The sequence below is a fragment of the Pavona decussata genome, unplaced genomic scaffold, assembly GCF_977016875.1.
Source record: "Pavona decussata unplaced genomic scaffold, jaPavDecu1.1 SCAFFOLD_244, whole genome shotgun sequence".
NCBI classification, from domain to species: Eukaryota; Metazoa; Cnidaria; class Anthozoa; order Scleractinia; family Agariciidae; genus Pavona; species Pavona decussata.
In genome coordinates this window covers 840,001-862,785 of record NW_028145649.1, presented here as the reverse complement: position 1 = coordinate 862,785, position 22,785 = coordinate 840,001, and the positions used below count along the sequence as shown (strand labels likewise).

General features: G+C 37.9%; 2 protein-coding genes across 2 annotated transcripts; one reads left to right on the top strand and one right to left on the bottom strand.

Annotated features, from left to right (window-relative positions):
• Positions 1-395: 395 nt before the first annotated feature.
• Positions 396-11,619, bottom strand: LOC146457292 (mannose-1-phosphate guanylyltransferase catalytic subunit beta-like). Its single transcript, XM_085092046.1, has 10 exons — positions 11,384-11,619; positions 10,302-10,382; positions 9,415-9,463; positions 8,474-8,616; positions 7,448-7,606; positions 7,276-7,354; positions 6,509-6,636; positions 5,518-5,596; positions 3,936-4,039; positions 396-2,702 (listed from the first exon to the last, which is right to left on the bottom strand). The coding sequence occupies exons 1-10, from the start codon at positions 11,510-11,512 to the stop codon at positions 2,571-2,573; spliced, it is 1,083 nt and encodes a 360-aa protein (XP_084948172.1). The 5' UTR covers positions 11,513-11,619; the 3' UTR covers positions 396-2,570.
• A 1,113-nt stretch (positions 11,620-12,732) lies between these two features.
• On the top strand, positions 12,733-21,692 carry LOC146457291 (twinfilin-1-like). The gene is made up of 10 exons (XM_085092109.1): positions 12,733-12,861; positions 13,945-14,022; positions 14,402-14,454; positions 15,484-15,609; positions 16,486-16,581; positions 16,685-16,789; positions 18,401-18,526; positions 19,260-19,413; positions 20,416-20,537; positions 21,184-21,692. Exons 1-10 carry the CDS (start codon positions 12,837-12,839, stop codon positions 21,349-21,351), a joined length of 1,053 nt encoding a protein of 350 aa, XP_084948235.1. The 5' UTR covers positions 12,733-12,836; the 3' UTR covers positions 21,352-21,692.
• The last annotated feature ends 1,093 nt before the right edge of the window (positions 21,693-22,785 follow it).

Genomic DNA, 22,785 nt, shown 5'->3' with positions numbered 1-22,785 from the left:
GATAGTTTTGGTTTTGGCCGAAACGTCGGTTAAAACTCTCTTAGCAGCGTCGATTTTATAATCTTTAAATTCTCATTAATTACGCTGCGCAGTATTTCAATCTTTATTGCACAAGTTACCAGGCATCTCGTAAGGTTTGATGGGAAATGCACCGCGCGGAATGGATTACGCGTAACATCTCCATATTGTTATCGACTATCGCTCGCATGACGCATGATAACGTATATCTCGCAAGCATTGGCTATCGCACTACCTAATGTTCGAGTAACACGGGCAACATTTTCCAGCAATTCGTGTCGCAACAACGTTGCCTTGCAAGTTGTGGTCGATAATTATTCTCTTTTTTACCGATGAGGCGAATTCTTAGAAACTAATACCCACACCCTTTCTTTTCCTTTCTTTATTAATTCTGTACTAGAATATGTCGGATATAAACGAGATAAAAGGCTGCGGAGCTTACCGTGTTAATATACAAACAAAAAGTTTCTAGTAGGCCGATTAAAAGGTACAAGAGTGTTATACCCCTGGTTTTATACTTTTGCGATCTGTAGTATAGCCTGCCCACACTGCTTCCGCTGACCCATTTCACCGAGCCTGCATATCAAGCGTTTCGGTGGTTTTGTGCGTTTTTCGCTTTTTGACCGCGCGGAAATTGGGACGAGAGCGACCAAAAACGTTTTCAGACTTTCGTCCCAATTCCCGCGCGGTCTAAGTGCGTTTTGCACTTAGATCCCAAGGAAATGCTTGCTACGGGGCTAATTTCACCGTTGAAGGTTTTTTAGCTTAATAAAACGGTAGTGAGGGGAGGGGGCATGAGACCTAAGTAGACGTTTACTAATAACAACTGGAATTTCTTGACAGATTGGTTGAATTTGGGAGCGCATTCAAGAAGCTTCCTAACTTCAGATGAATCCTAAAATATTGCTTCTAAACAACAGTCCGTTGTAGTCAAACACTACCTAGGACACATCTCAAGAGGTTACGTAAATATGGCTTCAGGGCCCGGTTGTTCGAAAGCCGATAAACGTTAATCCACGATTAAAAGTTAACCGAGGTTTTCTGCTCACTCGTTAAAATTGTTTTTTAACTCTAATGTTAAGCTAGTGGCAAAGGAAAGTCAACGTCAAAACTGAGGGACAAAACTCTTTTTTGAAAAATCTTTATTTAGTGTAATTAAATTCGAACCAACGTGGTTGTTAATCCAGGATTAGTTTAATCGGACTTTGAAGAACTGGGCCCAGGCCACTTTCCCTAACAAGCATAGCTCTCTGTTAGGTCAGCCGCGAGAGCCCATCGTGGTAGGCTCGCTTCGCTCGCCGCTCGCGCTGTACTGTCCTCTCGCGCCTGAGAGCTTGTTCGCAGAAAATCCTTAAATGACAAGGCTGGAACCAGGTTTCACGGTGAGCCCGCCAGAACGGGCACCCCCACCAAGCCCATGTTTTCGCGAAAAGCGCTGGGTTCTGAAATCTGGTTCCAGTCCTGGTTATCTAAGGTCTTCCTTGTTCGCAGGCTATAACTAGCCTAGCACTACATACCCGGTACATAAATGGCTACCACAGTCGAACCTTTAATTACTAGATGTCACCTCTGACGACTTTTCCACGTTTGTCTCTGTAAAAACCTCGAGAAAATTCAAAAAATACCCAGGAAACTCTCAATGGGCCTGTCCAAACTAGGGCACATCTGACACATTGCAGAAGCGTCATCGAAGTAAAATTCAGGTCATGGAAGCAAGAAATGTTTTTAAATTAAGTCAAAATCTTTCTTGCTTCAGGGAGATTTTTGCTTCCAAAACAAGTTTCACATTTTAGCCACGGAGGAAAGCAACATGTCATGAAAAAGCCTCCACAGCGTTGCCTCGTTTAACCAGGCCTCACTGGTCTTGTAAAGATAAAGTTGAAAACGATTAAAAATATAATTTCAGTCTATTATGTCATTCGCCTATTAGAATAACCTTACTTAACCAGTGAAATACACTACACTGCTACACCGATTTATGCCGAAAATATATTAGTTTCCTTGTCTATTTATGACTAAGGTACTTTTGTAAGGAAAAAAACTGAAAAAAGCTGTCATACCAAGGGAATTTGACCGGGGGAGAAGGTAGGGATTGCGCCTCAAAAAAAAAATAAGAAGGTCAGATTGCTCAAAAGTCACTGAATAATTTCCCGCAGTGAAACAAGAAGCTAATGACTTGATGTAGAGTGGAACCCACATCGTGTTCTTTGCACATATTTTCTTTGGGTCATCCCCCACCGAAATAAAAATAATAATATTTATACAAAAAAGGAATTCCGAAGGCAGGAGGGATAAAATTTACAGTTGGATGGATAAAAACCCCGCACCCAACCCCTCTTCCCTGAACAAAAGCTATGAAGAGATGTCTCAGAATATTGCACTTACCCTCGCTTTCATAATGAGGTTCAAAGCAACTCGGAAATGGCCTATTCAGTTCTTTGCAAAATGTTTTGGAGAATTAAAGCAAATTCAGCAAATGCGATCCAAGCCTAACGGACGCATGGTTTCACCGGTTAGGTAAGATAATTCACATTCTTCATTCATATCCCTATTTACATAATAATTTGAGGTTCTGGTGAAGATTCCGATATAGATTTGTGTGGAAGAATTCTGCCGCCGTTGATGTATAATTCATCTTTTACTATGACGTCTTCTCCTAGAACTGATACTCCTTCCATTCGAACCTTACGATAAAATAAAAGTGGAGATAAAAATTAACAAACGTCAAAGTTGGAGTCATAAAATGAAAGAGCGTCGCTTGTTTCGCGGGCAAATGTTCGTTATCATCGGCAACACGCACATTCCACGCGCGAGTTTAACAATCAACAATTTATTAACTGTCTTTTCTTTCCAATCACACGTTACAGACGCAAATATACAGCACGCATTTTGTAGTCATCTAAATCAAGAAAAATCGAGTGACGTATAGCAGGTAAGTTATCTTGGAACGGCTGAGTCACTATTGTAGGCCCCATGAACAAGCAACACGCACATCGTTCCACTTGCGTTTTGGACCACATAAGACTACTCCTTACTTTAAGAGGCTGTTTACATGGAGCAGGGGCACCCAATGGGAGTTTTCTCGCAGATCCTTTGAAACGCTATTTTAGGCTATCTGGAGTGCCTTTAAAGCTCTGCTGTAGGTTCATTTTACGCTGCGCTATAATATTTTATCTGTTCGGTCATTCTAGGGGAACTTCAGTCTTTTCGAAATTACTAGGGCATTTTTGTCCATTTCCCGAAAACCTTAGGTCTTATTTCCTTTCCGAAAATCTTAGCTGACCTTTTTTCGGTATCCAAAACGACATTTTTATCAATCTGAAAACACTAGGCCTTAAATTTTCCATATCACGAAAGTTAGAGGTAAAAATTCCCCTCAGAAAACTGTGGGCGATTAAGGACCTCCCGACCAGATAAATTACCGAAATGATCCGTTGGGTGCCCCTGCTAAAGGCAGACAATTTTTCTCTTTTCCTTCTCCACTTGGTAACCACCCCGATCGAAATTTCTGCATGTAAACTAAACGGAAAGACGTTTCACCCTCTAGGATCTTCCTAGTGCTAGGACTTTCCTCCCTCCATGTAAACAGTCCCTAAGGTCTGGTTTTTCAGGTGTTCATTAACATATGAATGTACCTTCTCCATTGTCTCTTTCATTTTCAACACTTTTATATACTAAAACGATAAAATAGCTCCCATGCGCAAACCCCGGCAGCCCAAAAATTTTCACCGTGTATCACAATCTCGTCCCCAGAGCCCGTGCTGACCAAAAGGAACACAGCCCCTGGGAACAAGATTGCGAGTATGGTGACTTTAACGGCCCTTATTTAGAAGTACACTTTGCAATGATTTTGCTTATAAAAACAAAACAAAATCAAAGAAAACAAAAAAGCCTGCAATTTAAACGTTGTAACCTACCCATTGTCCTACAACTGACTTCCAGCCTATGATTGCAGAGTGGATCCAAGAATGAGACCTAATAACTGCTTCTTGAAGAATTGTACAACGAGAAAGACAGGCCCCTGGCGAGAGTATAATAACAAACGGCATCATGTTTTGGGGAGTTGACTCCAAGACGCGCAAAACACAAAACGCTCTTTTGAAACCTTTTTTTTTTTTAACTTTTATACACCTTTACAGGGTATACCATTAATAATGTTCTTCTTGCTCCAATTGTTCATGCAATTCGAGCACCATCAAGATGAACAAAGCAACAAATCCTAGTCCCTTCAGAATAAATATTAGGAAATTTTGCCCAACAATTATTGGATGCTATTACTGGAATGATATTCCTATATCAATTCGTTAAAAACCAACAAAACAACTATTTAAACGAGCTCTCTTCCAGTATTATTTTGCTCAGTATTAATCACTGCCACACGACCTTGTAAAACGTTTTCTGTCTCACTTCTCCTCTATTTATAATTAGTTCTCCTTTTTCTCCTTCTTTTATTTTTTATCTTACCAAATATTGTAACGTAATTTTAAAGGGCATACAATTAGCTAACTATATTATGCCCTCCTCCACTCCTTTTGTACTGTAATCTGATATACTAACAAGATCATGTGGAGTAAATAAGAAATACAAATACAAACAAAGCAACATAGATGGCAACACTCCGGTGTACTGGGCATAGTCAGTCCAACACAGACACCTTTAGATTTTAGTACAAATACGACTACGAGTTTCTTCAATAGACAGAGCGCACGCATGTGACCAAGTGTAATTTTGGCGGGTACACGGGATAGCAATGTCATTTTAGTTACTGTGAGTTTTTGTGAGAATGGCATAGTGGCAAAAATAAGTCATGAAAGGGATGGGATGGAGGGGGTTCTTTGGGTATATCAAAAAAAAAATGACAGCAGTGTACATGTAGGTGGATGCAAGGACTAAAGCCGAAACATCACATCATACCCAGGGAGAACTAAGCCCGAACTTGAGAAAACTTTCTACAACTTCACCAACAGACTCACGCCTTTATGCAGCAGCAGCATTTTCTGTAACAAGGCAGATCTCAAAAGGAGGGAGTGTCAGTTGCGACATTTGTATTGTAGCCATTGTGTTTAACCATAAAAAAAACCCTTTGAAATGTGACATTCATTCAGGGTTGGTGCAGGCATAGTGCCAGAACACCGTGCCGATAGAAAACAGCTGTGGGGAAGATCATACTCATTTGCATGCTTGTATGAAATGAATATGAATAGCAAGCAGTACCAGCAGACTCGAGTGAAAAAAAGTGCTCATGCAGTGACACCCACATTTTAGAATCTACTTAAATGTTCAAGGTCAGCCTGAATAAGTCTTCATATATTTATTGTAAGGTTCTTATATACATGAAACAGGTATCTAAAATGATGAATTTCAGCCTGGAGGTTCTTAATCCACTTGTTCTTTTATGCGGGCGTTTACTGTATCACTTATCCATTAAACAATTCAAACTTGTAGCCCTTTTCATCCATGACAAACAGACCGAATTTCTTGAGAGATAAGCCAACTCACCATCTTGAATTACAGCATTCGCTCCAATGACTACATTTGGTCCTATTCTACAATTCTCTCCTATCTTGGCTGTGGGATCCTGAAAGGACAAAAATTAATGGTATTTCAAAAAGTACACATTATTTAAACAATGGCCTGATATTACATGTACGTCCTCATATAAAAACCCAACTCCCATCCTTTCCCCATTTTCCTGCAGCTGGACATACAGTCTACCCTGTAAAAGGGCTAAACTGGGCCTTTTCCTATCTCCTAATCACCACGTTACCTTAATGTTGAAAAACTGACCATAATTTAGCTGACCCAGTGACTGTATTTTTTACTAACTAAAGTAAAATAATATTAAACTCTCTCCCTCTCAACTTGAGTGGGGGGGGGGGGAGGGGGGAGGGGGGAATGCAGAGGGAGGATCCCTGGAAAAAATAGAACATGCAGAGGGAAGTGTAATTGGACAAACTGTTCATTGCTGGACAATATTGAAGATTAGTGTACCGTAATGATTTGGTGTAGTACATGATCCTCTTTCCAATAAGTGCCCCCTTTCTAATAAGCTCCCCTCTTCGAATGCATTTTTGTTAATAAGCTACCCTAATCTAATAAGCACCCCTATTACACAAGTGCCTTTAATCTAATAAGCACCCCTATTCTAATAAGCTCTCCTAATCTAATAAGCGCCCCTATTATGTAAGCACCTTTAGTCCAATAAGCGCCCTTAACTGTTTCAATTCTGTTAGATTACATTGAGATCAACCATGTTTCATCTTCCTTTACTTGCACACATAATGCCGCATTACAAAAACAGTGGCTATCATCTGAGTTGGTGAAACCCACTCTTTTACTCCTGCGGCAAACATGCGTGTTCCTCCCCAGAAAGAGACTGTTCAGTGGATCCTTGCAGCGTTGGATAATTCAGACAAAACAATGATATAATACTAACCCTTATTCTTTCAAGAGCTGTCAACTTAAGGCAGAAAACAAAACTGAAACTCACCACCAGTACATTTCCGATGATTCCAGTTCCCTCGTGGAGGAGTGCAGGGTGTTTCTCCCTCAGATAGTGAAGGTACATCACCATGCCTGTCAGGAAATCCTTGGGCTGGCCAACATCCATCCAAAAGCCTGAAATATCACAACAAGGTGATGTTACAAGGGGCGAATTTAATGATGACTTTTAACACAACGTATTGGTCAGACAGCCATTAAACTTTTTTTTATTTTATTTTGCAAATATCTTTGTTTTTGAGGACCCTACTGTCAACCACTTTGCATGATGTCGGCTTCCTCCATAAAGATCAACGTTGATTGTTGATTGAAATGTATGTGTACATGTACCAATTTATATTATTTCTTTACGAAGTTTAATGCTCTGCCCCACTAGCACTTGTGCTATTAACACTGCCAAGGGCAAATAAAGGTTATTCATTTTATTTTTATTTTTTTTATGCTGATCCATCGCAGGGCTACCCCAACAGTATGTTGCCAGTACCAATTTTCATGCCCGGGTGAATAATTTTGAGAGAAATGTGGAGTAAATTTTATATGGAAACAATGTAACAATACAAAGACCAACGACCAACCTAGCCTTGAACAGACCTTTGGATAGAAACTCTCACATACTAACTTCTACACCATTTGTGCATTGACAATAATCCACACCTTCATGGTTTCAATGTATACGCTGTTAATACTTCTTTTAACAGTTTCAAACAGTTGCTCATAGTGAAAGTTGAAAGTACTTTAAATTCAAGTACTGCTTACCAGTAAGATCAAATGCAAATAAGTTATCGTCTTGAGCCATCTTTGGAAAGATTTCTTTCTCTATCGATGTTGGCCTAAGCTGTGTGGCAAAAGGAATAAAATTATTTATTAAAACAACAAGTAACAACAATAATAAAGCTTGCATCTGCAGGCAAGGACGACTTTAACCCACCTCAATTCTTTCCAGCATCTTGGGGTTAAATATATAGAGTCCAGCGTTGATCTTGTTTGACACATACACTTGAGGTTTTTCAACAAATTTATCAATCCGTCCTGTTTTTGAGTCATAAACAACAACGCCATACTTGGAAGGTTCTTCTACTTTTGTTACCTGTTTAAAACATGAAAGAGCCACACATGAACTCATTTCTCTATACATGTACTTGTCAGACAGACTCACAGTTGCGATATCTCATCTAAGCTACTGAATGTTTTACTACAGAAAACAATGAAAAAAGTGTTATGATACAAAAGAGGAATTTCATTGGTTTTAAATAAGCAAAATTATTTTTATACATGTACTTTAGTGAAAAATTTAATTGCATTCAACATAGAAAGAAGGCACTCCCACACTGTAATACAGATTGGAGTCGAGACTGCATGGGCCAGTTGATCAACGAACGAACAGATCTTGGGATGTGTACCTGGTATTCCCCACAAATTTTGCAGGGGCGAATGACATCATCACCAACTTGGCAAAAGAAGAGAGCCTTACATCAAGATCATCAAACACTCCTCCCTAATCTTTGATTATTACATCTTGTAATTATGCATTATTTAAAGGGACAGTATCACGCTATTTTTAGCAACACATTGAAAATTGGAAAGATGCTATTCGGTTGATAGCAGCCAAGATAATGACAAAATTCCATTAAAAGACTATCGGAATGCAAAGAAACTATCCACGGATATTTTTGCCGGCAGATGACCAAGACAGAGGGATTCAAATTTGAAAACGTCTGGCGGACGTTTTCAAATTTCGCTGTTGTAACGCACTAAAAATCGCTGGTTGTACTATATTTTGGTTCAACCTTTCTTCTTAGAATCACTATTAATATTTCTTTAAATAAGCGATTGGGAAATTAATTAACACAGTGTTCAAAGTTTAAATTTAGTGAATTTTGGCCAAAAATCATGATATCTCCCATGATACTGCCCCTTTAATGTCATACAAGATCAAATAAACCTGGGAACTTACAACAATACTGCCTTCCTTTCCGTGATTTTTATGGAATGTTGCCATTTCTTTAAATGGGAAATCACACACCACATCACTGTTTAAAACAAAGAATGGCTCATCATCCACGGTAAGGTGATCTCTTGCTAATGCCAGTGGACCGGCTGAAAAAAAAATAATGACGCAACAATAATATTCATGCCATGTTCTCTTGAAATCTTTATCTCCTTTTCAGGAGAAATCATTTCTGGTAAAATATGGTTACAATAGCAGGTTGAAATTTCAGTCAGAGGATCAGGGACTCAGTTGTTAAGGGCTTGGTTGGCCTCTGAGCATTGTCGTACTTCACAGTGTCTCAGCCCAGTCAAAATGTTCTGGTAGCTGATGATTTTGCCACCTTCCACAAAATATCTGCTGCCTGTTTCAAACCAAAAATTAATATTAGGTCTCAAAAATTAACACTAAGTGTCTACTAGTTACCTACTACTCAAGCCATCTTGCCTACTACTCAAAACAATTTTGACTGCCAGGATGTCTCTCTCTCTACTCATGCCAGGTATATATTAATGAGTAGTCTGTTTGGTAAACAGTACTGTTACATGGCAAACTAATGAAATGCTTGACATGACCCTGTGATGGAGTAACTACTAACAGTACTCCCATGTGTAGTTGCCTCATTCTACAGAAACCTGATCTAGCTCTGACTGTGTTATGCCACCTGTGCCTTGTGCGCAAATGCAACTTAAACAAAAAAAAAAAACAGTGAGGAAATATTTAAACACAAAAGGCAGAAGTTTAGGATAGCTTTGGGATAACTTAGTTACTGTCAGTAGAGGAAACACTAGCTGCTCCCACATTCAAATAAAAGTTTCATTCCACATAATTTGTCATAATAAGTTTTTTTTTAACTTTTAAAAGTCTTGCCTATCATTTTGAACCCAACTTTCTCCATTTAAACTTACCAGTGCCTAAAGGTTCTTTTTCTTGAGAAATCGTAATTGTAATTCCTAGCTGCAAAGAAAAACAAGAAAAGTAACATATTGTGAAGAGGTACATGTTGTCGCCACAGTGACAATTTTCAAATTCACAGGAAACCTTATATTTTAAGAAAATGGGGCATATTGTCCAATGCCTGACTGTAACCTGAGTTCAAACTGTAAACTATTTGTACATCTAATTAAAATATTAAGACTAACAGGGAGACAAAAAGATGACAAAGTTTCTTTGATATGCATCATTGCATCTTGAGAGGAATTCAAACTTATTCGTTTACACATTTTATATACAAAAACCTTTCAATTGTGGTAAAGTAACGTAAGATAAGGTAACACTTATTTAGGAGGGTGCCTACCATTAAATACAGACTGAAGTTATTAGTATTTTAACACGGTTTATGACTATGCGGGAAAAGCAGATAATTTTTAGTAAGGGCTGTTGAAATCCAAAAGGAAAATTGGGGGTAACCATGCATCTTTTAGAGATAATTAATAAGCAACAATTATTCTAAAAAACAGTAAAATACAAAGCAACGTATGCCATTTTTTCTCCACATTGGAGCTTTATTATCTCTGAAAAATGCATGGTTATCCCCAATTTTCTTTTTAGATACAAAGAGCACTTGCTTAGTTCTGATTTCTCTGCATACTTTTAAACCGTGCAAAAATATCTCTGTATTAGTAGGCACCACCCATAGGAAACCTGAGTATCTCCAGATGCTTAGAACGTATGCACAGTAACAAAAGTAGGCGTCGTCCTTAACAGTAACAAAAATTACTGACAAACTTGTGGCCCTCTAAAAAGCAAAAATATAAGTTAAATTTATTTATCTCTCTTTTTAATCCTTACTCACCCGGTCCTGTTGCTGTTTCATCTCTTTTTCTAACATCTCTGCTCGATAGCTCACAGCAAGAATGATATGTTTTACACCAGCCTTTCAACAAGAAGTGATTTTAAAAAACAGTTATTTTACCATTTCAAAAACACTGACCATAATAATTACCATACAATCAGATCTCCACCAAAGACCACACAACAGGCATACAGGTAAACATCAATGAACGAATCAGAATGTGAAACAAATACATGCAACTGGCCCCAAGCGCAGGAAAATGCCTCTGAGCAAGTGACGATTGGTTTTGGTTCAGGTTTTCATTGGTTAAGGAAGTGGCGCGAGGTTTGCTAGCCAATCAAAGGGGGTACAAAATCAAAACCAAAGAAAATGCAAAATTAATCTCATTTGAAAACTGCCCTACTGTTAATATTAACAAACTTCTAAGTAACAGCCACCTCTCTACCACTACCATTGAATTATATTGTTTTAATGTCCATTCCACCCACCGCACGGTCAAAAGCCTAGAGTATGTGGGGTATACCTGGGGAGAGGGGGGGGGGGGATGACTCCCGAAGTAAAATCTCCAAGGAGAATCAACAGTACACTGTTGGAAGTAAATTGCATAAGATGTTGCTAAAAGCATTGTGTTATTATCCAGGCCTTACTGCTTTAACCTTTCTTTTCTTACTGATCTTCACCCCTCTAGCAATGCATAAATTAAAGTGAGCACAACCTTTTAAACTAATTAGAGCACTTGAATCCAACTTTGATAACTATATCAATTTCACCCTGCGTTGTGAACGTGAATATAAAAGACGCCTCAATTCTCAAAGAAATTTAAAAAGAGCTTATTGGAATAGCCTTCCAGGGAAATCCTTGCATTAAGATGAAAAACACAGTGACCTTTGTCAACATACGGTATATACGCGGTATAACGATATGACAAAACAATAAAATAAGAATTAAATTGAGGAACTCACTTACACAAATATAATGTACCAGGAATGGTTAAACTAGATTGTCCGAACTTTCGTTTGAAACATATTAAGTTCAAGATTTGCTGATTAGCTCGTGATCAAAGTCATTAAAGCTACGCTCACCTCAGCCAAGGCTTCAACTTGATGCATCACCATAGGTTTATTGCAAAATTCTACCAGTGGCTTCGGTTTTGACAAAGTTAGTGGACGAAGCCTCGTTCCATAACCTCCTACAAGAATGAGAGCTTTCATTGTTGGATCTAGATCGCCAGTGGACGAAGCAAGCTATAAAGGTTCTATAACAAGCGGAAAAGAAGATTTTCAACACTCGTCAAGTCCTTCTGCAACGTGTCGAGCAGCATTATGTAGTAGGATTTTACATTTTGATCAGCTATTTGGCCAAATATTTCTTTGATTCTTTTTACAGAACCCAAAATCTTCACGCAAAAATGTTGTAAGATCTTTACTTTAATATATAAGGTTCTTATTTATGAAAAAATAGGTGATAATAGCCAGAATTTCCAGCTTTTTAAATGGAATGCTCTTTTACTGTTATGTTTCTCTCAGAAATTCTCCATACCTTCCTGTACCCAGCGCTTTGCGTATTTTACCGCTGACAGAGACTGCTGTCACGAATGTCACAAGATCACGAGAAAAAAATATCGAAATCAGTTGCTTGTTTCCAAGGCAATGGTACAACCAAGGGAAAAATTTGACCACTATCCCAAATAAAAAAATTGAAAAAATCAGCTAAGACTTGGTAAACTAATAATTTATTTTATAAATCAAAGTCTTAATGTTACTTTAGTATTATCTTTCTCGTAGAACCAGCAGCCAAGAAATAATTTTTATGAATTCTGAGTTACGACTTTTTTAGAGTGAATATGTTATTGTTAATTTCGGATGAAACTTCATCCATCTTCAGTACAGGTTACAGAACTCGCTAGCGGATGTGATATAAATACAAGAAGGATACAATATGGCTAACTACATATAGAGCATACCGTATCCTTGATTTTGAAAACTGCTCTACATTTGTTGTCACGTTGTCATTAGCTGTATTCATCCTTCTTGTATTTATATCACACCCACAAGCGCCTTCTGTTAGCTGTACTGAAGATAAATGAAGCTGAATCCGAACTTTGATGTTTTCCCTAAAAAAGAGTCATAAATAATATTGTATAATTTCTATATAATGTCTTAAAAAAATTAGCAAGGTACCTCTTCGAAATTTAATTCCTCGAGGCTAAATATTACTCCACACTTTTCTGCATTATTTGTAATAAGAAGAGATGATCCAAAATTAAAGTCTACTTGCCTTTCGCTAGTCTGAAATGTCAGCCTTCTCCCTCCCCCTAACCCACAGGGGGCTAGGGGGAAGAAGACGGCTAAAATTTTCAGATTTGCCGACGGAGGATTTTCACTTCCTGTAGTAAAACGGAAGTGACGTCACCTAAATCATGGCCGGAGGGGAGGGAGGAAGAGAGTGGACCCTGGGAACGAGGTTGCTGAAAGTTTGCAGTTTTGAGTTGGAGGAGGGACTCCTGGTTGTCTTGTGTTAATTTCCTCGGTGAAAATGTCCCATCAAACTGGAATACAAGGTTAGTTTGTTATGCAAGTGTTTCGTTTACCATATCAGGCTAAGAGTATGTTTGACCTTTGTAATTATCACGAGGACAAAATTAATATCGCGGGTATGATCATTCAAGTTGTGAAGAAAATCAGAGAAAATGTGCCGGTCTCAGATATGTTCACTGTAACTTCGGTGTTTCCAGCGTTGACACCACTCATTTAAGTAGTCAGCTTTTAAATTAAACTCGTTGTGGTTTCTTGAGAAGAAATTTATCCTTAGACGAAAGACAGCTGAAACAAAGTGAAATGTTCAGAAGTCAAGCTTAGTTTTGTCGTAATCTTAATATTGATAACAAACTTCCCGGAAATGTGCAGTTCATTAAGGCTCAAAAGGTGCATGCTTTGATTTCCATCCCGTTCTTTCAAAATAGACGATGAATTGTGCCCGTGTTCTGGGAATAATTTTCTTGAGCAACCTTGTACTGATCTGATTACACTATGTATTGGGTAAGTGGAGTAGGTTGGGAGGGGAGGGTAGGGGGCAAGTTGCAGAGTGACTCCTGTTGCTGTTATGAATTTCAAACACGTACTTAAACTGGCTGAGATTGATCATTTCTTCCTGACACCCTTAACTGTCAGAAATTTGCCAATGCAAATGTTTATACAATGTTTTTGTTGTCAGAGATTACTGTTACTGGCACGGCGTGAAGTGTTATAGGTTATATAGATCATTAAATAAATGAACATTAAATGGGAATTTCAGGGGCACCTCCACAGAGTGGCTCTTTGTCCACTGTTTCCACTGGTCAAGTTGTACATGTAAAGTAATTTAGAAATGTTGCTTATGTCAAGAAGGACCAGAGAACCGGGAGAAAACATTTAAAAACCCTTGAAGCAAAGACGAGCCAACAACATACTCGGCCCACAGAAGACATTATGTTTTGTGAATAAATTTGTAAGGGTTATTGGTTCTAGTCTTGGGTTTGAATAATCCTCAAGTGCGTGTGTGAGGAGCAGGTTGTTTCAGAAAATAAAATAAGTAAATAAACCCTCTGTAGGCTTTTAATGATTATGCAAACGCTTAGCTACTTAATATTAACTTGTTTTGATAGCAAATGACGACTTAAAGGCTGTGTTTGCTGAAGCAAAAGAAGGAAACATCAGGGTTATTAAGGTTGACATTCAGGATGGTATGTAACCATATGAAAATTATTTTGCCTTAAATACATGTAATATGTACATTGAAAAATGTTTTTTGATGTGAGTCTCAGATGCTCTAGATAATTTATTGACAATTTTCTAACTGTTGATTTTTTTTTAGTTTTAAATTCAAATGTACAGCATTTTTGTGGACAGAAAAAGAGTTAGAGATACTGTTATTGGGCAGTCATAATATACAGGGTAGTAAATAAAATGAAGCAATTTTTTATGAGTCTAGAACTTGTACATATACAATTATGTTTTTTTTTTTTTTTTTTCAATTTGGTGGTGGTGTACAACTGCTTGGATATTGAATTTGGTACAGTTAAAGATGTTATTTTGTTTTTCCTTTATGTTTCTTTTGTCCAGAACAATTGTTATGTGCTGATAGAAAGGATGTTACAGGAAACTGGGAAATTGATATCCTTTAATGTTATAATAATATTATTTTAAAACCATTTAACTTGAGTATGTGTAAATCATCACAGTGCCCCCAACTAGAAGTCTACTGTCGCCCACAGAGTATAGGTAGAGCAGTTTTCAATTTATTAATTTATCACTAAGCAATTTTGCATTTGTTTTGGTTTTGCTTTACCACTCTGTGACTGACAAGGAAAACTCACACTGTTTTCTCAACCAGTTAAAAACAAACCCAAAACCAATCATGAACTTGGTCATACGCAGGCTCACAGGGCACACCAGTTACATGTATTTGTTCTGATTGTTAGTCGTACTGCTTGCAATTTGGGTTGCAGTCAGACTGATTGCTTTGGTTTGGGTTTTAATGCACTCAATTGAAAGCACTCCAAAACAAGCCTTTACCAATAGTAGATTACTTTACATTCATAGGCACTTCTATATATATATACTTGTCACAATTTTTTCATTTAATTATTTATTTACTTATTTAATATTATTTGTTATTATTTTCACCAGCTTATGCCACTGATATTAGTACAATATTATTATAAAGGAAATAAAGGGAGATGTAAAGAATCGACCATAAGAGGACACAGAAAAAATCTGAGCCCCAGATCAGATTCCAACCCACGAACCTGCGTGACTGGGTGATGCGGTTCGCAAGTCCAACCCACAAAAATGACCCTTGCTCGCCAATGAGTCCTCAGTAGCTCAGAGGTTAGAGCATCCGATCTAGAACACAGAGGCTTGTGAGTTCGAATCCCACCTGGGGCTCAGTTTTTTTTCTGTGTCCTCTTATGGTTGATTCTTCACATCTCCCTTTATTTTCTTTAATTTCACCAGACCAAGCAAATTGAATGTAAAAGATCTTCAAGGGGCACTGAACTAGTGTAGCTTGTCACGGTTATTTTGGCTGCCCTGCTGCCAACTTTCTTTTCTAATCAAAACTAATCAATTGTAATTTCTTTCTGTTTTTAGTAAAAATAAATAGTTATTGTTGTTGTTGAACTAGTACTTGACTATAATTACATTATGACGATGCCATTCTTCCACTTCTTGATGAGAAAGAACCTTGCTACTTCTTTTATCGACTAGACACCCAAAATAATCAGGGATATGAGTGGCTTTTTATTTCATATTCTCCTGACTTTGCCAAGGTGAGTTACTGTGAGTAAATGCTGTACTAACTACAGGGAGGTACTATTTAAAATATTATTCAAAATGTAGCTTAGACCCTTATCCTTTCGGCAGTTAGGTTTCCTTATTTTTCTAGTGTCAGTTATGTAGTACGTACATTATATGATGACTTTTTTCTGAAACATTAATTAAAATTACTTCTGAGCAAATTTTGTGGCTGAGTCCAGGAAAGACTTTAAACAACTGAAGATAAATTAAAAGAAAAACAAATCACTTCCTGTTTAGTCTTTCAACAAATCATAAAAACATTTTAGACCTTCCTGTCTGTCTTTCTTTCTCTATTCTCTATTTTTCTTTCTCAAGGCAATTTTAGGGTTGTGAGGGGGGGGGGGGGGGGGGAGGCACTCAGTTGTCTTCAGCAATTGCATTTTATGTGTTGCACGCCCACAGTAATTGGCGTAAGTTGTTGCGGAGTCCCTGCCTGTATTGTATCATTTACATTTTTTGCTTTGTTTATGTAATCTATATTAAGTTGGCGAAGCTAATAAAATAAAATAGAATAAATTTACCCAATCAGGCAATAATTTCAGAATTTCATATGGAGTTGAAGACAAACCTACCATAAATGCAATAATATTGTACATGTAGCTTGGCATGGGAATAACTGAAAACCGCAAGGTTCATTTTATTTTATCCCCGACTCAACTTTTTACACACATCTCATCCCTAATATGTTGTAAATTATTGTAATTTGCAGACTAGCTATTGTTTATTAAGTGTAGAGAGAGTACAGTCTTGTACTTTGTAATGGGTCTAATAAATCCACTTGTTTTTTTTTTTTTTTTTTTGGCTTAATCGTTCATTCAGATAACTGATTGATACCTTATATACTTCAGCCTCAGCGGAAGATGTTGTTCGCCGGGACGAAGGCGACTCTTAAGAAGGAGTTTGGCGGGGGCCACATCAAAGATGAAATATTTGGAACTCTTCCGGTATAAATGGTTACTTTCCTTGTTACAAAATTAATATCCTTAATGATTGTGGGACAAACATTGTTTTAATAATTTTTGGTAATATTTAAATTACATCTTTTAGGGTGATGTTTCCTTGAGTGGATTTAAGAAGCACAAAGCCCATGAGAGTGCGCCCCCACCGCTAACAAATCAAGAATTGGAGCTGGAAATGGTGAAACAGCAAGAGGTAAGTGCACTTTTCATTTGAGCAAACTTTTCACTTTATAAATCCATTTACAGCAAGACCTCTATTAAGCCCAGAGGGGGCAATGCCAGGCCTAAGAAACAGGTGATTATCAGAGGAGTGGTTTAATAGAAGTTGGGGCTGGGTATTTAGAAGTAGGTTGGACACAATCACTTTTCCTAGAGTTTCTTAGTTGGAGGGTGTGGGGGTATCATATCTGAGTTGGAAATATATATAGTGAAACCTCAGGGGCATCAAAAAGGTCATGGGTTCAAATCCCATTAAATCCTGAATTCTTTTCAGGTTTTCAATTTTGCAACTATTTATTAGATGTTTACATAACTGCGATGGTCATTTACTTATCCATTCTTTCATCCACATTCCAAATAATTTGTTACATGCATGAGATTAAAATATAACTTAAAATTGTGTTTCCCTTACTTTTACTTCAAAACCTCAATGCTTTTGGCATGACACTCAATAGACAGGGTCTGAAATAAGATGAGGGGTAAGGGTGCTTATCCTGTCAGGATCATAAATTTTTCAACAAAGCGTAAATATTTGTTTCTACTTAAGGACGGTGCCTACTTTTGCTACTGCGCATACGTTCTGCGCATCTGGTGATACTAAGGTTTCCTATGGGTGGAGCCTAAATACAGATATTTTTGCATGGTTTAAAACTTCATGTATGCAGAGAAAGCAGAACTCAGCAAGTGTTCTTGGTATCCAAAATGAAAATTGGGGGAAACCATGCATTTTTCAGAGATCTATAATAAAGCTTCAATTTGGAAAAAAAATTACCATACATTGCTTTTATTTTAATGCTTTTTAGAATAATTGTTGCTTAATTATCTCAGTCTAAAAAAAATGTGTGGTTACCTCCAATTTTCGTTTTGGATTCCAATAGCCCTTGTTAAGTTCTGCTTTTCCCACATAGTCAAAAACCATGCAGAAATACTTTGGTATTAGTAGGCAACGTCCTTAATAATACTTTTCACTTTCCACTCCACTCACAGTCACCCACAGGGTACCACAGGGATCCATACTAGGCCCCATGTTGTTCAATCTCAATGTGAATGACCTCCTAAAGGGTGATTTACACGGTACGACTTTCTCGCATGTGACAAGCTTATGACAGGCCTACGACACGAATTGTTTCATGTAAATCAAACCTACGACTCTCTTACGAATGTCGTGTACGTCACAAAAAATGTTGTAGGATTTTTTAAAACATGTTTTAAAATCCTACAACAATAAGGCAATGTTGAGTGATGAGAGTTGTGTGCGATTTTTTGCATGATGCGAGCAGCGCGCGCTCCAGAAATTGCATGCGACAGTCGTAAGCAAAAGTTGTGCCGTCTAAATTGGCCTTAAAGGTGTTAAAGAACTGTGCAATGGAATCATATATGTGGACGAATAATTAGTATTAAATATTTTATTTTAAATATAATATAGGTTGAAGCTTGGCATAACCTTCAAGGTCTCCAGTGCTAAGTAGCTGACAGAATTTTGAACTTTAATATTGAGCCGTGTTTGCTATAATAATAATAATATTATTGTTGGCCTCCTTATTAAGTTACAGTACTTCTGTCAATTACAAATTTCACTTCACAGATGCGTGCAGACATAAACGTGCACAGCAAACAGAGTCACATGACTGGTGTACAGTTTCCTGTTACTGATGAAGCTTTGGCAAAACTGGCCGACCTTAATGAGAAAAAGATAAGCTTGGTTCAGTTAGTAAGTGATACAGCAGTTTATACCCTTTTAAGGGTTTAAAAACTTGTAGCAATATAAGCTGGTAGGGGAGGAGTTTGGTGATGTAGTGGTACACCAAATAATTATATTCTGTTAAGGATAGTGCCTCCTAATACAGAGCTTTTTGTGTGTAGATTATGGCTATGTGGGAAAAGCAGATCTTAGCAAGGTCTATCCTAAAGCATTTTTAGAATTATGCTATAAAGTCTTTTTTTTTTTCAAATTGAAGCTTAATTAGTTCTGAAAAATGTTCATGGTTACCTCCTTAATTCTGGGGCAGTTGTCAAGTCACTTTACTGTAAAACCATAGAAGACATTACTCAATCCTTATCAGTTGTGCGCCAGGGCTCAGTTTCAGCAAAGGGCTTTCCTGTTCACTTTGTATGTCATCAGGCCGACATTTTCACTGCCAGCATCTTCTTCCTTCCCCAGGATGAAATCAACCAGTAAAAGCATCAAGCTTTCCAAAATGAAATCCTATGTGGAAGGAGCTAGACATTCTCTCCTCGCCATTTTCTTCAAGACTTTGCCACTTTCATTTTCACAGCTGTAACTGAAACTCTAACTTGTTGTAGAAAATACAGCCAGTTAAACAGGCTGCAAAAATAAGTTGCATGTACATGTAGGATGGGCAAAAAGGTGGACATCAGCTGCATAATATTGCACTTTAACATTATTTAATATTATTGTGTTCTTACTTTTTTACATCATACAGGAGCTTAACATAGAAAGTGAAACGATTGTGTTAGCAAATGTTAAGGAGGATGTTGCTGCTGATGATCTCAATAAACATGTTCCAGCAGACAAAGGAAGATATATTTTCTATCTGTTTAAACACACTTTTGAGGGAGACTACCTCGAGTCTATAGGTGAGAGCCAAGTTTGTTGTACAGTAATGCTCCTTTTCAGGATTATAAAGAAATAAGGATAAGGGTAGATTTTGTTCTTCAACTTGACGAGTAAAACAATTGTTACTCCGGTATGAAATGCATGTACCTTAAAACAAGTACAATAGTCAAGTATTTAAGAGAGGAGCAGTCTTAGAACAATATCAATGGAAATTGTACCATCAAAGCTTGATAGATACTACAATTATGAAATCCTTTTCGTATGGTTTAAAATGTATTTGAAGTTTGCTAGGGCATTTTGTCCAAGCAGGATTCTTTATTTTATTTTTTTAATTTTAAGATTAAACTAGTGAGCAGCATGTCTGTGAACTCTTAGAGTTGTAAAACAATTTTTCTCCTACGCACTTCATGTGACTAACGCACACTTCATCAGGGAGGTTTACAATACAACATAAGTGACCTGTACAGTGTATGTATACCTACATATTAAGAGACTAAAATAAATTTTACATTATGTAAAAACGCACCTACCAGAGCGGATTTACTTGCAGGAAACAGGCGAAAAGGTGTGCAAGGTGCGACATATTTTGTGCGTGACATAATTTTGGGGCCCACAGTTTTAGCTAGAACAGGTCACTTAATGAACACTTTAAACTTAGTAAAAAAATCCAAGTTTGAGAGTTTTATTTTTTAAAATTTATAGCGAAGATATAGTTTTGTTAAGTCTGAAAACTTTAATATAGACGTTTGTATGGAAACGACCAACTGAGTTTTGCCTGTCTTCATATGAATGTCTGCAAAAATTCATGAATTAACCGAACTATATCTTTGCTGTTTAAAACGACAAGGCTCTTAAACTTGGCCTTTTACAAATTTAAATATGCTGTATTGAGCAGTATCAATGGTTTTTTATTACCTGGCGTACATTGAAATTTCAAATTGCCTTGATAAAGGTCTATTGAAGGGCTTTCAACCCAGCCCTTCAACTGTAAGGTGCTTATTAACTTTGCATTAATTTTGCAGTATTTGTGTACTCAATGCCTGGATACAAGTGCTCCATTAAGGAACGTATGTTATACTCCACGTGCAAGGGGCCATTACTGGATGTGGCTACTGACAGATTGGAAATGCAAATAGAAAGAAAGGTTGGTATTAAAGGTACTCTTGGGCCACAGACAGCCCACATTAGAAACTTAACAAAATTAATGGGAAATTCAGTGGCACATCCACAAGGTGGCTCTTCGTCAGCAATTTTCCAATTCCTGTACGAATTGGAATTTGGAAATGTTAGTTTTTGTGGAGGCAGAAAACCGCAGGCACCCCACATTAGAAACTTAACATAAATAAATGGGAAATTCGAATCGGCGATGTCTGAATTTTGTTGGGATAAAAGCCGCCTATGAATACCTTGGTTTTTGATAGACATGCTGCATATGTTTTCACACTTCTTAAGGGTTGGCCTTTTGAGGGAGGGGAGCCTGTGAGAGTTTGGAATCGTTAATTTCGGTTGATCGTATACGGGTCTTTATCTCTTATGGATTGGCCTCTTGGGGGAGGGGAGGGGGAGGGCGTGAGAGTGGGGAATCGCTTATTTCAGTTAGTCGTATACAGCAACCTCGTTCCCAGGGTCTCTCCTCTTGCAAGGGACGGGAAGAGGAGAGACCCTGGGGAGGAGGTTGCGTATATGGGTCGATCTACTTTAAGAGAGAGATCCAATATTATGTGCAGTGATAGTAAAATCTGTTAAAGCCAATAGAACTTTGCTGTAAACTTTTTTTCTTCTTCTTTTAGATTGAAATTTCGGAGCCTCATGAGCTGAACGAACAGTTCCTTCAAGACCAAGTCCACCCCCGAAAGGATATCATCAGGCAAAAATTTGCCAAGCCCCCAAAGCCTGCTGGGAGTCGTGGTCCCAGGAGGCTTCACAATTCCCCGGGAGGAGCGGCTAGTGCGGAATGATTTGCCAATATTTTATAGTAACTAGTACAAGATTTCTTGTATTTTATTTTAAAGGAGAAATACCGTTTTCTTGAAAAAAAATTTGAAATGAAATTATTTGTTTACTTCATAGGTCTCGCTCTTAGCGGTATTTGATTGACAGTCAGAAGTTACAGTACACTATAATAATACCTCTTTTCACGGTTGATTTTTCTCATTTGCATTATGGATGCGAGGCAATTTCGGGCTAAAACAACAAAATAGCCCGAAAGTTCCTCACATACATGCTAGATTTCTTTGTAATGCAAATGAGCAAAGTTAACCGTGAAAAGGGCTATTAGTTCTTCACTTGCTATCGACCAGCTCAAGGCTGGTTTCCATATGATCGCGGATCGCAGATCGCAATAAGGTCTGCGATGGTCTGCGATCATATGGAAACTACTTCTGCGATCGTCTGCGACCCTGCGATCGCGATCGCAGACGATCGCAGAAGATAGAACCATGTTCTATCTAAAGGCTGGTTTCCATATGATCGCAGACGATCGCAGAACTTATTGCGATCTGCGATCTGCGATCCGCGATCATATGGAAACCAGCCTTTACATATCTGCCTACTTCGCGCATCGTTGGTTTCGCTTAGAGATTGTTTAGATTCATTACATGATCACTGTTGTTTCGTCTGCAACATTACAACTTTGAACTCGCGATGAGTTTTTTTCAACATTCGCAGTTGTAGCCTGCCATAACCGAAATTTCCACAATTAGCTCTTTGCTCAGTTGGTTAGAGCGCTACTGGTCTAATTCAGAGGTAATGGGTCAAAATCCCGTCAAACCAAATTTCGTTCACAGGGCTAGCAAGCCGGGGAATTGTAGGACGGTACTCCTCGCTTAAGCACTCAAAAAAATCGTTTCTAAGTACAGGGACTGTTGAAGGGGTAACTGTTTTATCCGGACAGCCTTGATCTTAAGAAGTCCTTGAGTTCTGCCCCCAAGACATTATACGTGGAAACATAAAAGCCCACTCTTTGATCTTGAGGTCAACAAAACTTTCATCGCGCGATAATCTTTTTGGAGCCATGGAGGAAGGCCAACTTTGCGTGAAACGGGCAGAGTTTATAATGAATCCTACTATTTCATCTCTTGTAAACTTTTACATGTTGTCGTGCATTTTTGAGTAATCCAAAAAAATTACCGTCAGGTGCAGTTTTGTCGATACATGTTTGTAAGTGGAATGTATGAAATATCATATATTTGAAATGTATCAAGTGTCATATATATTAACTGTCTCAATATCTCTTAATACTTTCAATTTGTGTGATGTTTGTGGCAGTTAAAGACTAGAACACAGCTGTCTTCCTTGGGTTGGTTATGGATGGCTTATGACGTCCCCTACATCTGTAACCTTTTCAAAAAAACCTTTAGACAAAATTACTTAGCTTTTGAATAAGACGAAAA

Bases quoted from the DNA above. Each gene is read 5' to 3' on its own strand.
- LOC146457291 (XM_085092109.1), top strand. From the start codon at position 12,837: ATGTCCCATCAAACTGGAATACAAG. The intron at 19,414-20,415 runs GTGAGAGCCAAG...TTAATTTTGCAG, and splicing joins AGACTACCTCGAGTCTATAG to TATTTGTGTACTCAATGCCT. The intron at 20,538-21,183 runs GTTGGTATTAAA...TTCTTCTTTTAG, and splicing joins AAATGCAAATAGAAAGAAAG to ATTGAAATTTCGGAGCCTCA.
- LOC146457292 (XM_085092046.1), bottom strand. From the start codon at position 11,512: ATGAAAGCTCTCATTCTTGTAGGAGGTTATGGAACGAGGCTTCGTCCA. The intron at 10,383-11,383 runs GTGAGCGTAGCT...TCTTGTTGAAAG, and splicing joins AAGTTGAAGCCTTGGCTGAG to GCTGGTGTAAAACATATCAT. The intron at 6,637-7,275 runs GTAAGCAGTACT...GTGATATTTCAG, and splicing joins ATTTGCATTTGATCTTACTG to GCTTTTGGATGGATGTTGGC.